The 23,450-nt window shown below is 36.6% G+C and overlaps 1 protein-coding gene across 1 annotated transcript in view; it reads left to right on the top strand.

The window, feature by feature from the left end:
• LOC123556014 (mediator of RNA polymerase II transcription subunit 12-like protein) overlaps window positions 1-23,450 on the top strand; it is a 64,381-nt gene that overhangs the window by 25,224 nt on the left and 15,707 nt on the right. Inside the window, exons 17-32 of the mRNA XM_053547730.1 lie at window positions 1,020-1,582; window positions 2,173-2,336; window positions 2,842-2,950; window positions 3,356-3,486; window positions 4,235-4,351; window positions 4,733-4,874; window positions 6,061-6,187; window positions 6,742-6,960; window positions 7,474-7,600; window positions 9,184-9,343; window positions 9,964-10,140; window positions 14,711-14,847; window positions 15,991-16,161; window positions 17,276-17,414; window positions 17,776-17,954; window positions 21,520-21,643. Coding sequence (XP_053403705.1) covers window positions 1,020-1,582; window positions 2,173-2,336; window positions 2,842-2,950; window positions 3,356-3,486; window positions 4,235-4,351; window positions 4,733-4,874; window positions 6,061-6,187; window positions 6,742-6,960; window positions 7,474-7,600; window positions 9,184-9,343; window positions 9,964-10,140; window positions 14,711-14,847; window positions 15,991-16,161; window positions 17,276-17,414; window positions 17,776-17,954; window positions 21,520-21,643 — 2,786 coding nt within the window. The remainder of the gene's footprint in view (window positions 1-1,019; window positions 1,583-2,172; window positions 2,337-2,841; window positions 2,951-3,355; window positions 3,487-4,234; window positions 4,352-4,732; window positions 4,875-6,060; window positions 6,188-6,741; window positions 6,961-7,473; window positions 7,601-9,183; window positions 9,344-9,963; window positions 10,141-14,710; window positions 14,848-15,990; window positions 16,162-17,275; window positions 17,415-17,775; window positions 17,955-21,519; window positions 21,644-23,450) is intronic.

Below are 23,450 nucleotides of genomic sequence, written 5' to 3'. Positions count from 1 at the left end.
CATTTTTGAAGGTACAGGCTTCAAATTTGGACCACATGCATAGTTTTGTGTTCCGAACTAAAATTTGACCTTGATTTTGACCTAGGACCTACTTTCACATTTCTCAAGCTACAGCCTTCAAATTTGGACCACATGCATAGCTTTGTGTACCGAAATGAACTTTGATCTTGAGATTGACCTAGTGACTTACTTTCACATTTCTGAAGTTACAGGCTTCAAATTTGGACTGCATGCATATTTTGCATATTTTTGTGTTGTGAATTGAAATTTGACATTGATTTTTACCTAGTATCTACTTTCACATTTCTCAAGCTACAGCCTCCAAATTTGAAGCACATGCATAGTTCTGTCTACTGAAATGAACTTTGACCTTGAAATTGATCTAGTGACCTACTTTCACATTTCTCAAGCCACAGCTTTCAAATTTGGACCACATGCACAGTGTTTTGTTCCGAAATGAAATTTAACCTTGAGCTTGTCTTGAAATTTGAACATTAAAAAATGGCTCAGTGGTTGTTGCCAAGATCACTCTGTGATCTCTTGTTAGGTTAATAGGTTAAAAGTAAAGGTCAGATTGGACCAGAACAGTAGATTGTTTGTTTACAGTGAGCTTATAATTTCTGTTCCTTGTGCAATTACTGAATGCATCAAGGGGAGTATTTTGTGTTTGACGAGCTCTTGTTTCATTTTATTTCCTGATTCTAGATCAGCAGCTGGATATGCAATGTTTGTCACACATTGTTGACTGTAAAATATTAAAAGTGTTTTGCAGTGTTTTGATTTGAAGTCTTGACTTGAAAAAAATTGTTATGAATAAACAGAAATAAACCATTACAAAATAATTTTCAGTAAAAATGTAAAAGAGTTTTCACTTTCTCCATTAATAATTGCTAATCAAGCAGTGAAAATTACATTTGACCTGACATTGTACTTCTGACCAACTAACAATAATAAGGCACAAAAATATATACTCAGTTAAAGATATAGTTTAATCTTCCCCTTGATTTGTCTTTTTACAGCATCAGTAAAATCGACCAAGTCAGAGAAAGAACAACCTATACCTAGTGTAAGCAAGCCAGATCAGTCTATGATGACAGAGCAGAAGGGCCCGTCCAGACATCAGCAGTATGCCACACACTTCCCACTGCCACAGGATGAACTGTCAAGCCATGAGTGTAATCAGAGACTGGTTGTCCTGTTTGGTGTTGGTAAAGCTCGGGATGCTGCTCGACACATTTTGAAAAAAGTTGGAAAAGAGATTCTGCGATTGTACAGTCGTAAAAGTTGTATAGACATGAGTAGCGGCGATCTCGGAAAACCGAAGAAAAAGAAGGATAAAGATGAACCTAGTTCGGTGTCTGTCGTCGGGAATTTAGAAGTGCTATTTGGAAAGTTTCACAAATTATCATACTATGATCAGCACGTAGTGACGTGGCAATGTACAATGGCCGTACATGAGCAGATAAACTGTTTTACGTCTGGGACATCAGCGTATCTTCCCCAGGTTGAGAATATATCTTACCTCTTCGATCTGATGGAACATTCAATGGATGTGAACACTCTTCTTGAGTTTTCTGTCCAGGTTAGCTATGTTGTCTTAAATATATTTACAAAAGTGTGTTTTTATATCAGATACACAAAATTGATAATGAGTATTGTTTCAGTTACAAATGGACAGAAGGTATGCTCAAAATTGAGATGTACATAGTAGAGTAAACATGTTTTAATAATTTTTGAAATAACTGAATGAATTTAATTTTTTATATATATTTGGAAGAAGGCAATTAATGTGGTTAAGGTCACCGACTTCAAATCATTTGACCCTTACTGCCGTGAGTTCAAAACCTTGGTGCTTAAAAGCCATATAGTGAACTAACGGGTTGGTGGTTCCAAGGTGCCTACTAAGGACTGAAATATTACCCACAGTTCCAACTGAGAGTTTCGATATCACCTATAATTGTGTTGCCGTAATGATAAACAAAAAAGGGAAAGCGTATGTGAAATTAGCAACTCATCACACCTCCTAGAATTAGGTAATGTTATTTACTGAGAATTTTTTTATGGTAATGCTAACAGTGGGTTTGCAAAAAAATATTTCTTTAAATTGTTCACAGTACAAAAATTTCAAATTTGTAAGGAAGTCTGAAATTTTCATAATGTTTTAAATTACAGCTGTTAAAAGATCTGAGTATTGTAGAGAGTCAGTTATCTGCCAGTAACTCTAACCTGTCTGGAATCTACACAACATCACTTTGTCTGTGTATTGTGGCAATCTTCAGGAAGTACCACTCTTTCCTCCTTGTCTCGGAGGATCTTACATTCCAGGCATTTGAAGGGTATGTAACAAAATCAGTTAGTTTCTTAGCTTGTCTGATTTTTTTTCAGCATTTGTGTTGGTTAAGTTTTTTTCTTTAGGTCCACTTTTTCTTGAAAACTTTATAAGATATAGATTTGAAACTTGGTACTCTTTTTTATCATTATTAGATGAGTAATTTTGCTAGGAAGCTTAAGTCTTTACTGCATTTTGTTACAATTTTGGCCCAGTCTGTACAAAGAAAACTGGTATTTTTTGGTCAAAATTTTAATATAGGTCCACTTTTCTTGATACATACTTCACCCTCTGTAGGTGAGTAAGCATAACTCTTTTATTTCATATTGCCTAATGTTAGACACTTACAGATGAGTACTGGTAACCCACAGGCAGTGCTGTTTTTAAATATCTGCGAATTCATTTTTTTCTGAAGCATTTTTAAATGAAATGATACTAAATATATTTTGAACTGAATGGTATAACTTTTTGATCCTAATGATACATTGATCATCCTCTCTATAATACTGCAGTCTGATTGGTGTAGTGAAACATGTATGTAACCCAGCCGACTGTTCATCAGCTGAGAGGTGTATCCTTGCTTACCTGTATGACGTCTACACATCTTGTAGCTATCTCAAGGTAACATTAATTTTATAGTCTCCTTTGTCAATATTAATAGTATATAGTAGATAATTTTGTAGGTGGCTATGGGTTAGCCATTCATCCTTTGGGTCATAGTTTAGATTTCAAGTCGGGAGTACAATCTAACTGTGAGACAGATGCAGTGTATAAAGAATTTTGTTTTTTATCAAGACTAAATTATGCCTTACATACACATGTTTAGTGAAGGTTTTGTTAAAAAAAAACAGCTTTTCTATTGCTGTGGATACCATGATGAATATTCAATTTTCTATCCATTCCTTGTATGAAAAGTCCACAATAGGAGTCTTATAGACATATAGGCTTCTTAGCACTTAGACATATCTTTAGCCAAAAGTCATAAGCCATGTTGTTACTGAATGTTGGATATTTTATGTTTTACAGAACAAGTTTCAAGAGATGTTTAGTAATGCGTACTCTAAGATACGGGTAACACTGTATGCAGATATAAAACCATCTGCTTCAAACCTCATGTGGGATCCTTCATTCATGGGCAGTTTCCTGGAAAATGCTAAGTAAGCAGCTTTGCCTTTACTTCTTTTATTCCTGTGAGTTGAAGAAAACATTTCTGTGAGTTGTATTCTATGCTCAGTATTGTGGGTAGTTTCCTTGAAAATGTTATGTTACTTTACTATGGACTCTTTTATCATCTCGTCAGTAGGAAAGTTGTAGAGCGCTTCCTCGGAGAGCAAGAAATCGTGGATTCTCTCCCTGACTGCATCAAACCAAAGGCATGGTACTAGTAGCTTCATTGCTTTGCATTAAGAAGATAGTTGTAAGACTGATCAGCCTGGTGTCAGTGTAATGTGACTGGGTGGAGTGTTCTGTCACATGTATATGGAGTGATATTCCGGTGAGGCAGCCCTATCAAGTTGGGCATTGTGCTCACCACTACAAGTGCACCTTAAATTACTGAACATTTTTGGAAAAAAAATGATGCTAAACCCGAACAAATACAAAAATTTATTTACATGAAGAGAAATTTTTATAACTTGCTTGAACTGAGCCCGAAGAAATTGTCAAGACCTTTGCCAGTATCTTTCTCTTTAAGGATTTGTACCCACAAACACCAGGTAAGGATTCTGCTGTGTCACTACATGCCAGACTTCTTGCTATGTGGAAAGTGACGGCATACAAAAAGTTTTTAGCCTTTCTCGATGAAGTTTTGATAAGCCAAACTTTATTTTTTAAAATACTGTACTGTGTACTGTGGTCAAATAATGAGCATTTATGTAGAGAATTTTGTACCTCCCTCAATTTCAGGACTATACCTATAGAACAGGCATTGATAGATCAGTTAAACAAACAAGCAGCTAGTCGATACAGTTTTGTTGTAAACACAATGCTGAATATCTGCAAATTCTTGCTGTCTTCAGACAGGTTTGTTCCTTTTGATTGTTTGAAAATTGTCTTCTCCAAGCATCAAGGAATTTTCATCAGGCATGGTTGTATTTTGAAAGTGTATTTTGAAATTTACTTAAAAATTTAATATTTATGATTCAAAGCACTTCATTAAATGCAATAGAAAGTTACTTCATTCTGTAATTTTAAGACTGTCATCAAGCTTGATGTTTCAACCAATATAGCATTATTTGTGTATGCCTGACAATGCACTGAGTAATAATTAAATATGGGGTCTTACCCTACCATTAAACATGAAATATTATTGTCAAAAACACACCTATAATTGGCTTTAAATAAAAAATAAATACAAAATCTACAAGCAAAAAATGTATTCAAATATTGCCCAATGTTTTACAGGTTGAATGAAATCAGTGTGTTGTGTGCAGAGCTGACAGCTAAATGTAACTCTCTGAGTGCTGAATGGTTAGGTGTGCTCAAAGCATTGTGCTGCTCGTCCAATCACAACTGTGGTTATATTGATGTACTCACACAGATAGATGTAAGTATCTGATTGGTCACTGAACTCTGATTATTTGTGTGTATTCAAAATATTATGCTGCTCATCCAATCAGAACTGTGGTTACATTGATGTACTCACACAGATAGATGTAAGTATCTGATTGGTCACTGAACTCTGATTGTTTGTGTGTATTCAAAATATTATGCTGCTCATCCAATCAGAACTGTGGTTACATTGATGTATTCACACAGATAGATGTAAGTATTTGATTGGTTTTCGAGCACTGACTGGTTGGGTATAAACAAATCATTGTGCTACTTGCCCAATCATATCTGTGGTTACAGTGACATACTCAAACAAATAGATGTAAGTATCTGATTGGTAACAGAATGCTGACTGGTTGTGTGTACTTAAAGCATTGTACTTCTTGTCCAGTCATAATTGAGGTTTACATTGATTTGCTCACACAGATAAATGTAAGTATTTAATTGGCTAAACGATTGATTTGAAACATTGTTTCTGGGGATGTTGAATACATCAGTACATTTATGAACCAGAATGACGACAGGAGCATATCTGTGGTTCATTTGTAAGTTGCCTGAATACAAAACCAGGGATCAGATGTTCAAGCTCCAGTAACATTGTTTTAGCTTTACACCTGACATGCTTCAGAGAAAGGGAAGTTTCTGCTGTTTTAAGGAATTCTGTATCTTGGACTATCCTCTAGAACTTAAAATGGCAAATGTTCTTGTGGAGTAGGAGTGTGTAAGGGTAATTGATTGTTGCTTTGAAGTATGTTAGATACATACACAGGTTTCCTCAGTAAGCTCGGTAGGGAGAGCACTACCTAGGAAGATGCAGAGGGTTGAAATTCAGTGTGAGGTAGTGTTCTTCTTTATGATTTTACAAAAGAATACTTCCTAAATTGTGTGTTCTCCATCTTGGAGAATTGTCGGTTACTTGTAGTGGTACAAAGTCCAGGAACACTCAAGTTTATTAAACGTCTGCCAGATAGGAACAAAAATTTTATGAAATACTGTTGAATATAACGGAGCTAACAAGTGATCACAATAATTAAACATGTTTTATATTACAGGAAGATAATGTAATAATTGCACTTCCTTGCAACAAATCTCATTAAGTCTTAGATAATATGTCATTAGATAAAGTGCCTGTTGCTTAGAGTTTAGACTACACAATGTTACATTCTGATTCATGATTTCAGGTGAGCGACTTGTCTTTCCATGATAATTTAGCAGTATTTACATCAATATTGATAGCTCGACATTGTTTCTCTCTGCAAGACTTCATAGGATATGTAGCTTTACCATCTCTAGTCAACCCTGCATTTGGTACGTATTCTGTTTTATCCTACACAATCCTTCTTGTAAAATTAATTATTTAAATGAACATAATGTTTGTATTCTGTAGATGTAAAATATATTTTATTAGTCTCAATTATGAAATCAAATATATAAATGTTTGTAACTTTGTCAGTGATTTTCAAGCTAGAGTGAAGATTTAAATTGAACATTACCTCTCTTTGTGATGTTACAACCATTCCTACTATCATCAGAATTTTGTAATGGGTTATGTTATGCTAATAATAAGACTTTTTAAGCAACAATAACAATTTGATAATCTTTTCCAATATAAATAAGTTGATAGTTTGGTAAATCACTTGTCTCTGTTTTAGCTCTTATTCTAAAATTTAAAATGCACTTGAACCATAGTTATATTGAAGTTATTAGTTATCAGGCTCAAATGAAGTATGTTCAGTTAGTTTTAAGGAATTTAAAGCCCAATAGTTTAATAGGTGAAATAATGTACGTATTATTACCTACGAGAAGGTAAATGTAGTTTGATGGAGGTTGAGTTCACATGTTTCATATATGGATGTTTTCAGCTGGAGGAGACCAGGATGCTGAGCCGGGAGCCAGGCTGACATGTCATCTGTTGTTACGACTGTTCAAGGTGTCTCACAACAGCAATAACCCCTACCCTGGTGGTAACAAGAGAGGGACGTACGTAAAAGCATCCTCTGATCGACATTTGCTAGCTGCAGTACATAATAACATTGATGTTGGTGCTGTTCTCGCTGTATTGAAGGCAATGCTAGCTTTAGGTACGTCTGCTTCAGCTTACTCTGCCTTTGCTTCTACAGTAACTGTTATATAAATGTTCCTTTTTGTCTCAAAAAAAAAGAATTAAGTCAAAATTTCGTAAGTATTTAGAAATTTACAGAAGTTCTTTTACAAATATTAGTAGACTACATTTTAGTCTTGCAAAATTGGGAAGAAATGTTTCTGAAATATTGTCAGTACACATTTTGTTAAAGAGATCTCCAAACATTTTTTTGTGAATTATTACAGCTGACGTATATCTAATATGGTGTATGAATCATGTATTATTACAGCCGACATATATCTAAAATGGTGTATGAATCATGTATTATTACAGCCGACATATATCTAATATGGTGTATGAATCATGTATTATTACAGCCGACATATATCTAAAATGGTGTATGAATCATGTATTATTACAGCCGACATATATCTAATATGATGTATGAATCATAAATTATTACAGCCGACATATATCTAATATGGTGTATGAATCATGTCTATTATTATAGCTGACTCGTGTCGAGATGAAGTGAAAACAAAGTCATCAAATAAGAAGGACAGTAAAGGAGGAGATGATATTATCAGCACTCTACTCAACAGTTTAGATGATGATATCAACATGGATATGATGCTTGGGTATGTCCTGATATAGCTCATACATTGTTTTACAAATGGCTATATGGCATGAATTGATGTTGGTGTAAATTTAGGAAGGAACTGAAATTGATGATTCTCAGAATTGCCTCTTAGTAAAAAACGGATTTGTGTTTTTAGCTCATCTGATTTTTTGAAAAAAAATGATGAGTTATTGTCATCACTTGAGCGGTTGTCGGCGTCGGCGTCGGTGTCTGCGTCGGCGTCGGCGTTGCCTGGTTAAGTTTTATGTTTAGGTCAGCTTTTCTCCTAAACTATCAAAGCTATTGCTTTGAAACTTGGAATACTTGTTCACCATCATAAGCTGACCCTGTATAGCAAGAAACATAACTCCATCTTGCTTTTTGCAAGAATTATTGCCCCTTTTGGACTTACAAAATCAGTTGTCTTGGTTAAGTTTTATGTTGAGGTCAGCTTTTATCCTAAACTATCAAAGCTATTGCTTTAAAACTTGCAACACTTGTTCACCATCATAAGCTGACCCTGTACAGCAAGAAACATAACTCAATCCTGCTTTTTGCAAGATTTATGGCCCCTTTTGGACTTAGAAAATATCAGATTTCTTGGTTAAGTTTTATGTTTAGGTCAACTTTTTCTCTTAAACTATCAAAGCTATTGCTTTAAAACTTGCAACTCTTGTTCACCATCATAAGCTGACCCTGTACAGCAAGCAACATAACTCCATCCTGCTTTTTGCAATAATTATTGCCCCTTTTGGACTTAGAAAAATCATTTTCTTGGTTGAATATTATGTTTAAGTCAACTTTTCTCATAAACTATCAAAGCTATTGCTTTAAAACTTGCAACAGTTTTTCACCATCATAAGTGGACACTGAACATCAAGAAACATAACTCTATCCTGCTTTTTGCAAGAATGATGGCCCTTTTTAGACTTAGAAAATCATGGGTAGGACAATATTTCTATTATACAAACAAAATCAGATGAGCGTCAGCACCCGCATGGCGGTGCTCTTGTTATAAGATATGATAACTGAACTGTTGCATTTGAATAATTGATCTCACACAGCTATCTGCTATATTGTTAATTAGGTAATCAGTTTTTATGTGACCTTAATTTTCTGATAAAAGTTAAAAGATAAGAAGTTTATTCTTTCTTTGTTTTGCAAGGTTCATACCATTTATACCAATCCTTCTAATAGATCACATGGTCTCTAATATCACTTCCACTGAGATAAGATGTTTAAATTATTCCAACCACTCTTCTGCTTTATGTATGGAAGTTGTTAAAGGTCATATGACGACTTTCCAGTTTTTATGGTGAAGGAAGACCCCAAATGCCCTGCAGTGCATTATTTCACCAATGCCCAGAGTGAGGCTCAAACCCACATCGATGAGGGGCAAGTGATTTGAAGTCAGCAACCTTAACCACATGGCCTGTTATGTAAAGTTGATACAACTGACATAAAGACAAATACAGACGTAAAGACCAATACTAAGAAGTGTAAAGACAAATGTTGGATGTACACATATCCAGACAAATATGATGTATTTAAAGTTCATTCCAAACAGAAAGGATTAAATTTTAAATGCTTTGTCTATTTAAGAACATCTGGTAACATGGAGAATGCAGGACTGAGTGAATTCTCCAAACATTCTTTACGAGAAATGTGCAGTCAGGACTGGGTACGAGAGAAGTTCTTGCGGGATCCAGAGGGTCTGTTTAATGCAGAGATGTTGCTAGACACAATGCTGAGCTCGGAACAGGTAAGGCTGTGGGAGTGAGAAATTCTTGTAAAATCCAGAGGGTGTATGTAATAATGCAGAGATGTTGTTAGATACAATAATAAAACTCAGAACAGGTAAGGTTGTGAGATAATATGCTTAGGTAAGAGCAGGGTAAGGCTGTGAGAGTGAGAAGTTCTTACAGGATCGAGTGGGTATGTTTAATGCGGGGTGTTGCTAAATATGATGCTTAGCTTAGAACAGGTAAAGTTGTGAGAGAGAGAGAAGTTGCAAGGACGTTTTTAATGCAGAGATGTTATTAGATTTGATGCGTAGCCTCAGAACAGCCAAGGGCGAGAGAGGGAGAAGTTCTTACGAGATCCAGAGGGTCTTTTTATTGTAGAGCTAGATACGATGCTTAGCTTATAATAGGTAAGGCTGTTAAAGGTAGAAATGCTTGGCAGTATCAATATTTCTTCCTGCAAGATCTGTAGGGTTGGAAATATTGCGAGCTAAACACTGTACAAACTTTGAGCAGAAGGCGTCTTTTAGAAATCCACGTAGAGGGGCTTTATACTGTTTAGAATGAAATAAAAATAGAAGCATCAGAGATTTATTAGCGGCAACATATAGATGTGTTGACTTGTTATTGTTGTTTTCAGACCCAGCAGTTGGTCCGAATGATCTGTTACCCATCAAGTGCTGCCAGCAAGATGGACGATGATGAAATAGATAACAAGGAAACTATCAGTCGAATCTTGGAAACTCTTGACCCATGGACCCTGAGGGTGTCTTTACTTGAACTGAATCTCATGTTTAAACAGGCTAAAAGCAACGCAGTAAGTAACCTTATTTATCTACTTGCGAAATAAATTTACATTTTCTTAAGTTTGCTTTTTCCTCTGAAATCTGCACAGTTGTTATACATTTTAATATGAAATTATGACTGGATTTACTAAAATCATATACCAGGTACAATATATTGGGACTATATTTGTAGTCAAGCATTTCAGTCTGTCCTTTATTCTATTCTGGAGGCAAATGCCTCTGAAACTGTTCCAATTTACAATACATAAAATTAATGTTCACCACCATAATTCAATGAAAATCAGATGTCCTAACATAAAGGTCACATTATGTGGCAAAGCTTTACTGTGTCTGCTCAGTGTATTTTAAACCAAGGAAAGGTTTTTGTAAATTCAGCATCAAATATTTACCTCATCAAACAATATGCAGAGGGCCCGACCCGGATTCCTATGTCAGAGATAAAGTTACATCAGGAGGTCAAAGTTCAGATAGCTGTATTTCAAACTTTATGAATAACTATAAATAAATGTTAACAGTCATAATATGTCTTTAGGTCAAAGGTCAAACTTGGAGGTCAAAGACAAAAGCTCAACTTTGTGTTTGCTCCATTTCCTCTAAATGGTTAAAGGGATTTTCATAAAACTAGCATTATTTCTTTTAACCCCTTAAGACAGTATGCATGATGCATAATCAAGGCCATTGGATTAAAGATTATGCTTGGAGGTTCTATGTCAAATTGCAAATAACTACACAGAAATGTTCACCATCCTAATATGATGAGAATTGCGTACTACCAGCATCACTTTGTCCAAGGTTGATGTCACTCTTTAGAAGTTAAATGTCAAATAATTTTGTTTTGTGTCCTCGCCATATCTTAATAGCATGTGGAAGGATTTTCATAATACTAACATCAGTTATTAACCTCATCATGAGGAAATGTAGAGTATTCAACAAAGATCTCTTATTATAAGGTCAAGGTCACACTTTAAGATCAAAGGTCATAATCACAAAATTTTACCTTCCCTTTTGGGGTTATTAACCACTTTCAGTGTGAGGTCTAGTTTTAATGTAGATGATAAAATTAATATATTGAATAATCAATTTGACAGTAGTAAGTCTTATTTTGTCACTTAAAGGCCTAACTTATCAGATGTTATGAAACCAAACTTGTTTTTACAAGGGTACAGTACATATTTCTTTAATAAACAAGTGTATTATACATGAAAAGAGTGCTGTATTGATGTGATATTATAATAATGATGATAATAATGATAATGATAATACTGTCTTACTTATGACTTACTATAGGTTGTATCTTTTTACTTGTTTATGATTTGGTTTTTTGGGAATTGGGTGTTGCCAAAATTTGGGTTACAAAATTATCCCCATATTCGTATGCTCTTAGAATAGCTAGGCATATAGGCCAGTAGTAGTTTTGTCCCCCCCCCCCCCCCCCCACCTCCCCACTTTCCCCCTATCTTTCTGAACAGATCAAGGTCACAGGGGCCTGAACATGGAAAAACATTTCCGATCAATAACTTGAGAACCACTTGCCCCAGAATGTTGAAACTTCATAGCAGAGTAGATGACCCCTGTTGGTTTTGGGGTCACTTTATTAAAGGTCAAGGTCACAGCAGACAGAACATGGAAATCCATTTCTGGTCAGTAACTTGAGAACCATTTGACATAGAACCTTCAAACTTCATAAGGTGATAGGACTTACAGTGTAGATGATCTGTATTGTTCTTTTTTTGTGGGGGTCACTTGAACTAAGGTCAAGGTCACAGGGGCCTGAACATGGAAAACCGCTTCCAGTTCATATCTTGAGAACCACTAGGCCCAGAATGTTTAAACTTAGTGGGATGGCTGGACATGCCAAGTAGATGATCCCTATTGTAGCCAACCATCATTGTCTCTGACTATCACTCCTGCCCCCTTTTGACTTCTTGCCTATACGACTATGCATTGGAGAAGACATGCACTTTTCTACAAAAGCATCTTCTAGTTATTGTCACAGTTTTAATAGTATATTTTATTGGCTTTTTATACGCCCGTTTGAAAAACGGGACGTATTATGGGAACGCCCCTGGTGGGCGGGCAGATGGGCGGGCGGCGTCCACAGACATTGTCCGGAGCATATCTTCTTCATGCATGGAGGGATTTTGATGAAACTTGGCACAGTTGTTCATCATCATGAGACAGAGTGTCATGCGCAAGAACCAGGTCCCTAGGTCTAAGGTCAAGGTCACACTTAGAGGTCAAAGGTCAAATTCAAGAATGACTTTGTCCGGAGCATATCTTCTTCATGCATGGAGGGATTTTGATGAAACTCGGCACAATTGTTCACCATCATGAGACAGAGCATTATGCGCAAGAACCAGGTCCCTAGGTCTAAGGTCAAGGTCACACTTAGAGGTCAGAGGATACAAGAATGAAATCTTTGTCTGGAGCATTACTTTTTCATACATGGAGGGATTTTGATATAACTTGGCACAAATGTTCACCACCATGAGATGGAGTGTCATGCGCAAGAACCAGGTCCCTAGGTCTAAGGTCAAGGTCACACTTAGAGGCCAAAGGTCAGGTACAAGAATGACTTTGTCCGAAGCATTTCTTCTTCATGCATGGAGGGATTTTGATGTAACTTGACACAATTGTACACCATCATGAGAAGAAGTGTCATGCACAGGTCCCTTCTTTAGAATTACTTCTCTTTGTTGTTACTATAAATAGCTTGTATTGTAACTTTTTCATTACTAGTCGTAGGGAAAAATAGAGACCACTTTTCTGTAGTACAACATGCATGTTACATCCAAATTTGAGGTGTATTTTGACCAATCTCTACCTGGTTAGGATTTTTGTGTGGACTTACAATTTTTTTTTTTTTTTTTTAAAGATTAACTTCCCTTAGTTGTTACTATAAATAACTTATATTGTAACTTTTTAGCTCAAATGTCACAAAGTGACAGTGTGAGCTTTTGTGATCGCGCAGCGTCCTTTGTCCGTCCGTGCGTAAACTTTTGCTTGTGACCACTCTAGAGGTCACATTTTTCATGGGATCTTTATGAAAGTTGGTCAGAATGTTCATCTTGATGATATCTAGGTCAAGTTCGAAACTGGGTCATGTGCCTTCAAAAACTAGGTCAATAGGTCTCAAAATAGAAAAACCTTGTGACCTCTCTAGAGGCCTTACTTTTCAATTGATCTTCATGAAAATTGGTCAGAATGTTCACCTTGATGATATCTAGGTCACTTTTGAAACTGGGTCACATGCGGTCAAAAACTAGGTCAGTAGGTCAAATAATAAAAAAACCTTGTGACCTCTCTTGAGGCCTTATTTTTCATGGGATCTGTATGAAAGTTGGTCTGAATGTTCATCTTGATGATATCTAGGTCGAGTTCGAAACTGGGTCACGTGTGTTTCAAAAGTAGGTCAGTAGGTCTAAAAATAGAAAAACCTTGTGACCTCTCTAGAGGCCATACTTTTGAATGGATCTTCATGAAAATTGGTCAGAATGTTCAACTTGATGATATCTAGGTCAAGTTTGAAACTGGATCACGTGCGGTCAAAAACTAGGTCAGTAGGTCAAATATTGAAAAAACATTGTGACCTCTCTAGAGGCCATATTTTTCATGGGATCTGTATGAAAGTTGGTCTGAATGTTCATCTTGATGTTATCTAGGTCAAGTTCGAAACTGAGTCAACTGCGGTCAAAAACTAGGTCTGTAGATCTAAAAATAGAAAAACCTTGTGACCTCTCTAGAGGCCATATTTTTCAATGGATCTTCATGAAAATTGGTCTGAATGTTCACCTTGATGATATCTAGGTCAAATTCGAAACTGGGTCACGTGCAGTCAAAAACTAGGTCATTAGGTCAAATAATAGAAAAACCTTGTGACCTCTCTAGAGGCCATGATTTTTCATGAGATCTTCATGAAAATTGGTGAGAATGTTCACCTTGATGATATCTAGGTCAGCTTCAAAACTGGGACACATGCTTTCAAAAACTAGGTCATTAGGTCAAATAATAGAAAAACCTTGTGACCTCTCTAGAGGCCATATTTTTCAATGGATCTTCATGAAAATTGGTCAGAATTTTTATCTTGATGATATCTAGGTCAGGTTCAAAACTGGGTCACATGAGCTCAGAAACTAGGTCACTATGTCAAATAATAGAAAAAAACGACATCATGCTCAGTTCAAAACAGGGTCATGTGGGGACAGGTGAGCGATTTAGGACCATCATGGTCCTCTTGTTTATAATTGACCGTAGGGAAAAACCAAGACCACTTTTCTGTGGTACAACATAGACATTGCTTTCAAATTTTAGGTGTATGTTAAAGTATCTCTACCTGGTAAGGAGTTTTTATGTTTATTTAGAAAAACAAAAGAATTACAGTAATTACTAAACAACCACAAAATTAAAATTCCATTTGCAAATACAGGTGCTAGAGTAAAGAAATTTACTGTGACGGGCGTATATTGTGACATTCTGGCACTCTTGTTAAGTTGATGTTATAGGAATATTAAAAGAATGATTGTTATGTGTTATAAAATAAGTGAACATCAGTTGATTTATCTGTCACTTTCTTACATCCAGGAAACGAACTGTATCCTTGACAACATATCACAGGGTACTATACATCTGTTCCACCAGCAAACAGAGCAGCACAGTAGAACAACCAATAATTCACAGGCTGCAGCATTGCTAGAGACCATGCCGGTACAGTCACCTAAGTATGTTCACTGCTTCTTATATAATATATGGTATAATGAGAACTGATATAATGTGAACACTGCACTAGTTTTAGCACTGATATAATGTGAACACTGCACTAGATTTAGCACTGATATAATGTGAACACTGCACTAGTTTTAGCACTGATATAATGTGAACACTGCACTAGATTTAGCACATTTTTGGTGCATTTCAGAACATCATGATTCGACACAGTGTTGAATGAGCCAAGCATGTCAACAAATTCTCCATAAATATTCATTATATTATGAAAATTATTTCTGTTGGTTGGTTTTAAAGTAACACAAACACAGTTTAGGTCATATGGCTACTTTTAGCTTTGATGGTGGAGGATTACCACAGGCACCCCTTTGGCATTGTTACAGGCAAGGGTGATCACCTTGGTAGAACCAATGACCTTTAAGCCAGCTTGGTGGCTTTCTGACTTCACAACCAGAGCAGGACCCAAAACCCCAGAGTTGAGTGATTCAAGGCCAGCAGTCGTAACCTCTCAGCCACAGAGACCCCCTCCCCACTTATCATGAGTAATACATGTACAGTATCTGCAATGCATTAGTACCGGTATTTGTGATTTGATACACTGAACACAATTTATGGCAGCTGAGCAACAAACCTGCAGAAAGACTCCTGAAATAAGTTGATGTTTAGTTGATTTAACCCTTAGCCTGCTGGCGGCAATTGGTTTTGCCTTTGCGACCAGTGCAGACCAAGATCAGCCTGCACATCCGTGCAGGCTGATCATGGTCTGCACTGTTCGCTATTCAGTTAGTAAATTTTCAGTGAACACCCCTTCGAATAATAAATGGTATTGCCCAAACTGAATGATGGAACAGCCCATTTTAGAAATTTAGCAGGCTAAGGGTTAAGATCATTAGTATTGGTGGATGACCAGTTTTAGTAGTAGATTTTATGACTGCTGCAATGCATGTTATAAAATCCCAACAGAAATATTGAACTTCACTTCAATTTATTTTCTGCAATTACCCATGAATTCATATCCTGAAAAATCTTTCATTTAGGCTAATACAATAGCTGTAAATTTTATCAATGTAATTGTACTATTTCACGGAATATGTTTTAAGCTGAGTTGTATTACAAGTTAACGCGTTTCTGTTTTTTAGAAATGACTCTACAGAGAAAGACAATAGTGTATGGTTAGTGGCTCCTCTCATATCAAAGTTACCGAGTGGTGTGCAGGGCAGAGTACTGAGGCAGGCAGGGCAAGTGCTGGAAAACAGCAACACCTTCTTGGCACCCAAAAGCAAACTAGACAAAGAGCGCAACCAAAGAAGGTAAGTGTTACTAGATAAAAATCACTCCCCAACACTAAAGGCTGATCCTGATAGCTTTTTATTTGCTGAATGTGTGTGGGGTGGGGGGTGGTATTTTTGATTGCCAAAAGCAAATCTAATCAAGAGCAGAACCAGATGAGGCAAGGGAGAAAATGTCTGCCTTCCTCAAAAAACGTGAACACAGGTCAAGTCAGGTAACTAGACACAGTTGCTACTTCTTAAGTGCTTATCTCAAAGGCTACTTTATCCTTACTGATAATTTTGAAGTTCCAATAATATTCTGGATAGTTGATTGTGTTTATAAATTATAATATTTGTTCAGTAGTCTTTTTCATTTACTTTATAAAAAAAGAAGGGATAAATAGCTTTAATCTTATAATCTGTTAAGTTATTGTTTTCCATCCTTTCGATAATTAGTTCAGATGGTAAGTGTAATTTCTGCAAAATTAATAATGTTTATTGTGTTGTATTTTTTACAGTTCATAAGTCTACATCAAAGGCCGTTAGCACTTCAAATCCCTGAATATGATCATGTTAAAGCAAATAATATGTTTTAATTATATTATCAATAAAATATCTCACTATAAAAATCCTGCATGGAGCTCTTTGCACTTTTACACTGAAAAGCCTTCAAATTATACTGATTTAATAGTGCTTGGGAGTGTTAAAATCATTTCACTTCAGTCTTGTGTATGTTCAATTTTTATTCATTTAGCTAAATTGAGGCATTAAGTATTTCCCCTGATCTTGGTCACATATATATGTAGCTGATCCACAAGAATCTGCTGTAAGGATTAAACAGGCCGTTTCATGATGTGGCTCACATTCACTTACTTTTAGGAGGCTTCGACTACAATTTTGGTGTAGGTCCTACACCAGACTGGTCTTTAAGTTAGTTTAGGTTAAAGAATCTAGTTCAGCTACTTCTTGCACACATATATTGTTTGGAACATACAACATTTATTGCTTTTGCTGACACAAAATTTATTTGTAACTAATATGGCCTAAGGTTGAAATGTTACAGCAAACACAACAACACTAAATTTAGAAAGAAAAAACAGAAAATTAGATTAGTAGTATTAGTTTACTAAAGTAAATATTTTTTGCCTTGCAGTAGATCATTATTGAGTCATCAGCCATTTCTGTCCCTTATTCTGACATGTTTGAAGGGCCAGGATGAACAAAGAGAAGGTCTGCTTAACTCACTCCTTAACCAGCTTGAAAAATTCATCAACAGTTTCAGGGAAATGCTGGTAAGAGTTAGACATGTTACTTTGTTATGATCAACCATATCATGAGATTTCCTCATTGCATTGCCAAATTAATTGATTCATTCGTTCTCTGCTTGCTTTTGTTATACTGAATTTCTTTCGCTATTTTGAACTTTCAAGGTAGCCAATGTTAGGCAAGTAATTTTTCTGACAATTAACTATTGATTTTTTGACCAGTTTGCTTTTGTTATGTGAGGAGGCTTCCAGTCTAGGTAACAAGTCAGAAATGTTCAGAAATCCATGAACTAAGCACAATGTATACCTGCTTTTTGTATAGAAGTAGGTATATAGGAAAAGGTGTTCAACCAAAAAAAATCTCTAACTAAAAATTTACAATTTGCAGGAGAAGTACCCTGATGAGGCAAAGATCAGGAACAACATCCATGAGACACTACAGCTAAGGTTGTCTCTTGTTGGAGGGATGTTTGACACGATACAACGTAACACAGGTTTGACAACGGACTGGGCGTTACTTTTGCTACAGCTGATCAGCAGTGGAGTAGTAGATCTGCATTCTAATTAGTGAGTCTTTTACAGTTAACAGTTATTTAATATAAGCGGATTTCACAAAATAATTATCTTGTCATTACTTTAAAACATCTTTCTTCAGTATGTTTTGAAATTTTTTATGAACAAGGAAACAAAAGGCTTCCTCAATTTCAGTAGCATAGATATGTTTCACACAAAGTTAGTAGCCTTGGTGATTTTCTCAGAAATAGCTAACAAAGGAAAATGAAGATTTTCCTGGGTGCGCTCATCTTACCTGCAAAGGTTCTGCATCTATGTTTTTCGTATTTGGATATGCCACTGGGTTTTATTAGCTCACCTGTCATATAGTGACAAAGTGAGCTTTTGTGATCACCCTTCGTCCGTCGTCCGTCCATCCGTCCGTCCGTCAACAATTTCTTGTCTGCATGATTTTGGTTTCATTTATGATTTTATTTTAACCAAACTTGCACATAACTTGTATCACCATAAGATCTTGCTTCCTTTCTGGAACTGGCCAGATTCCATTATGGGTTCTAGAGTTATGGCCCCTGAAGGGGTCAAAATTAGCTATTTTGACCTTGTCTGCACAATAGCAGCTTCATTTATGATTTGATTTTAACCAAACTTGCACAAAACTTGTGTCACCGTAAGATCTTGGTTCCTTTCTTGAACCGGCCAGATTCCTTAATGGGTTCCAGAGTTATGGCCCCTGAAAGGACCAAAATTAGCTATTTTGACCTTGTCTGCACAATAGCAGCTTCATTTATGATTTGAATTTAATCAAACTTGCACAAAACTTGTGTCACCATAAGATCTTGGTTCCATTTTTGAACCGGCCAGATCCCTTAATGGGTTCCAGAGTTATTGGCCCTGAAAGGGCCAAAATTGGCTATTTTGACCTTGTCTGCACAATAGCAGCTTCATTTATGATTTGATTTTAACTAAACTTGCACACAACTTGTATCACCATAAAATCTCGATTCCTTTTTATACGCCCACAGGGACGTATTATGTTATCGCTCGGTGTCTGTCTGTCTGTCTGTGTGTTGGTTAGCAATTTCCCTTCCGCTCTGTAACTCTTGAACCCCTTGATGGATTTCAGAAACCTGACACAAATGTTCACCTCATTGAAACGACTTGCAGAGCGCATGTTTCGGATGGCTCACTTCAATGTCAAGGTCACACTTAGGGGTCAAAGGTCATATGACTTTGTTTTGTGTGAATATTGCTCTGCATTTGCGTTGCATGGCAGTGCTCTTGTTTTTATTTGGCAGATCCTTCTTTTGTTCGCTTCAATGATTTTTTTTAATTACTTCCCTTTTATGTTACTATAAATAGCTTATTTAGTAACTTTTTAGCTCACCTGTCACAAAGTGACAAGGTGAGCTTTTGTGATCGCGCGGTGTCCGTCGTCCGTCGTCCGTCCGTGCGTCCGTAAACTTTTGCTTGTGACCACTCTAGAGGTCACATTTTTCATGGGATCTTTATGAAAGTTGGTCAGAATGTTCATCTTGATGATATCTAGGTCAATTTTCGAAACTGGGTCACGTGCCTTCAAAAACAGGTCAGTAGGTCTAAAAATAGAAAAACCTTGTGACCTCTCTAGAGGCCATATATATCACAAGATCTTCATGAAAATTGGTCAAATGTTCACCTTGATGATATCTAGGTCAAGTTCGAAACTGGGTCACGTGGGTCAAAAACTAGGTCAGTAGGTCTAAAAATAGAAAAACCTTGTGACCTCTCTAGAGGCCAAATTTTTCATGAGATCTTCATGAATATTGGTCAGAATGTTCACCTTGATGATATCTAGGTCAGGTTCGAAACTGGGTCACGTGGGGTCAAAAACTAGGTCATTAGGTCTAAAATAGTAAAACCTTGTGACCTCTCTAGAGGCCATATTTTTCAATGGATCTTCATAAAAATTGTTCAGAATGTTCACCTCGATGATATCTAGGTCAAGTCGAAACTGGTCACGTGGGGTTAAAAACTAGGTCAGTAGATCAAAAAATAGAAAAACCTTGTGACCTCTCTAGAGGCCATATTTTTCATGAGAATCTTCATGAATATTGGTCAGAATGTTCACCTTGATGATATCTAGGTCAAGTTGAAACTGGGTCACGGGGGGTCAAAAACTAGGTCAGTAGGTCTAAAAATAGAAAAACCTTGTGACCTCTCTAGAGGCCATATTTTTCATAAGATCTTCATGAATATTGGTCAGAATGTTCATCTTGATGATATCTAGGTCAAGTTTGAAACTGGGTCATGTGGGGTCAAAAACTAGGTCAGTAGGTCTAAAAATAGAAAAACCTTGTGACCTCTCTAGAGGCCATATTTCTCAATGGATCTTCATGAAAATTGGTCAGAATGTTCACCTTGATGATATCTAGGTCAAGTTCGAAACTGGGTCACGTGCGGTCAAAAACTAGGTCAGTAGGTCTAAAAATAGAAAAACCTTGTGACCTCTCTAGAGATCATATTTTTCAATGGATCTTCATGAAAATTGGTCAGAATGTTAACCTTGATGATATCTAGGTTAAGTTCGAAACTGGGTCACGTGGGGTTAAAAACTAGGTCAGTAGATCTAAAAATAGAAAAACCTGTGACCTCTCTAGAGGCAATATTTTCATGAGATCTTCATGAATGTTGGTCAGAATGTTCACCTTGATGATATCTAGGTCAGGTTTGAAACTGGGTCACGTGGGGTCAAAAACTAGGTCAGTAGATCTAAAAAATAGAAAAACCTTGTGACCTCTCTAGAGCCAAATTTTTCATGAGATCTTCATGAATGTTGGTCAGAATGTTCACCTTGATGATATCTAGGTCAGGTTCGAAACTGGGTCACGTGGGGTCAAAAACTAGGTCAGTAGGTCAAAAAATAGAAAAACCTTGTGACCTCTCTAGAGGCCATATTCTCAATGGATCTTCATGAAAATTGTTGAGAAGGGTTCAGTTTGATGATATCTAGAACAGGTTCATAACTGGTCATGTGCGGTCAAAAACTAGGTCAGTAGATTGAAAAATAGAAAAACCTTGTGACCTCTCTAGAGGCCATATTTTTTACAAGATCTTCATGAAAATTTGTGAGAATGTGCATCTTGATGATATCTAGGTCAAGTTTAAAAGTGGGTCATGTACCTTCAAAAACTAGGTCATTAGGTCAAAAAATAGAAAAACCTTGTGACCTCTCTAGAGGCCATATTTTTCAATGGATTTTCATGAAAATTGGTCAGAATTTTTTATCTTGATGATATCTAGGTCACGTGCTCAAAAACTAGGTCACTATGTCAAATAATAGAAATAACGACGTCATACTCAGTTCAACACTGGGTCATGTGGGGATAGGTGAGCGATTCAGGACCATCATGGTCCTCTTGTTTATTATTGGCCATAGGGAAAAACCGAGACCACTTTTCTGTGGTACAACATGGATGGTACCTCCAATTTTAAGTGTATTTTGACATATTGGTACCTTGTAAGAATTTTTCCTTTTTGTCTTTGGTTAAAGCAATGGTACTCAGGTGAGCGATATAGGACCATCATGGCCCTCTTGTTGGGAAATGAAACAGATTACAAATTTATATTTTTCTTTTCTCAGTGAACTGTTTACCACAGTGTTAGATATGTTGAACTGCCTGATGCTAGGAACATTGGTACCAGATCCTAGTGAAAAATCTGATGACAACAGAAAAGTGCATGGAAACCTGGTGAAAAAACTGAGAGTAAGTTGCAATTTTCTTAACTGGACTTGCTTCTGTTTTTAGATACAGCAGTATTTATTAGCAAAATACCTTTATTAAAAGGTTAAATTCTAGCATAAAACTGCTGTTATTGTCACTTTTTGGGGGTGTTTTAACAGGAGAGAAAATATGTGTTAACAGAGAGATTCTCGCGCTCACGTGCTGTTATAACACCTTTTTAGCCCACTATCATCAGATGGTGGGCTATTCAAATCACTCTGCGTCCGTGGTCCGTCGTCCGTCCTTCCGTCCGTTAACAATTTCTCGTTATCGCATCTCCTCAGAAACTTCCAGGGGGATTTTGACCAAACTTTGTCAGAATGATGTATTGGTACCCTAGTTGTGTCCCCCTGAAAATCAGACTGGTTCAACAATTTTTAAGTGAGTTATGGCCCTTTGTTTATTTCTATAATTTACATAGATTTATATAGGGAAAAACTTTGAAAATCTTCTTGTCCAAAACCAGAGAGCCTAGGGCTTTGATATTTGGTATGAAGCATCATCTAGTGGTCCATTACCAAGATGATTCAAATTATTTCCCTGGGGTCTAATATGGCCCCGCCCCGGGGGTCACATGGTTTATATAGACTTATATAGGGAAAAACTTTTAAAAACCTCTTGTTCAAAACCACAGGCCTAGGGCTTTGATATTTTGTATGTGATGTCATCTAGTGGTCTTCTACTAAGATTGTTCAAATTATCCTCCTAGGGTCAAATATGGCCCCGCCCCGGGGGCCACATGGTTTACATAGACTTATATAGGGAAAAACTTTGAAAATCTTCTTGTCCAAACCACAAAGCCTAGGGCTTTGGCATTTGTAATGTAGCATCATCTAGTGGTTCTCTACCAAGTTTGTTCAAATTATCCCCCTAGGGTCAAATATGGCCCCACCCTGGGGGTCACATGGTTCATATAGACTTATATAGGGAAAAAGCTTTTAAAATCTTCTTGTCAATAACCTACAACATTCAAATTTGGACCACATGTATGGTTTTGAGTAGCAAGATGAACCTTTACATGAGTTGACCTTGATTTTGACCTAGTGACCTACTTTCACATTTCTGTAGCTACAGCCTTCAGATTTTGACCACATGCATAGTTTTGTGCACTGAAAAAAACTTTGACCTTGGCATTGACCTAGTGACCTACTTTCACATTTTCGAAGGTACAGGCTTCAAATTTGGACCACATGCATAGTTTCGTGTTCCGAAATGAAATTTGACCTTGATTTTGACCTAGTGACCTACTTTCAGATTTCTCAAGCTACAGCCTTCAAATTTTGACCACATGCATAGTTTTGTGCACTGAAAAAAACTTTGACCTTGGCATTGACCTAGTGACCTACTTTCACATTTTCGAAGGTACAGGCTTCATATTTGGACCACATGCATAGTTCTGTGTTCCGAAATAAAATTTGACATTGACCTAGTGACCTACTTTCACATTTCTCGAGCTACAGCATTCAAATTTGGACCACTTGCATAGTTTTGTGTACCGAAATGAACTTTGACCTTAAGATTGACCTAGTGACCTACTTTCACATTTCTGTAGCTACAGGCTTCAAATTAGGACCACATGCATAGGATTATGTACCGAAACAAACTTTGACCTAGTGACCTTCTTTCACATTTATGAAGGTACAGGCTTTAAATTTGGACTACATGCATAGATTTGTGTTCTGAAATGTAATTTGACCTTGATTTTGACCTAGTGACCTACTTTCACATTTCTCAAGCTACAGCCTTCAAATTTGGACCACTTGCATAGTTTTGTGTACCGAAATAAACT

The sequence above is a fragment of the Mercenaria mercenaria genome, chromosome 7 (genome assembly GCF_021730395.1).
Source record: "Mercenaria mercenaria strain notata chromosome 7, MADL_Memer_1, whole genome shotgun sequence".
Classification (NCBI taxonomy): Eukaryota; Metazoa; Mollusca; class Bivalvia; order Venerida; family Veneridae; genus Mercenaria; species Mercenaria mercenaria.
Note: the sequence above shows the minus strand (reverse complement) of the source record. Positions and strands in the feature narration are given on the sequence as shown.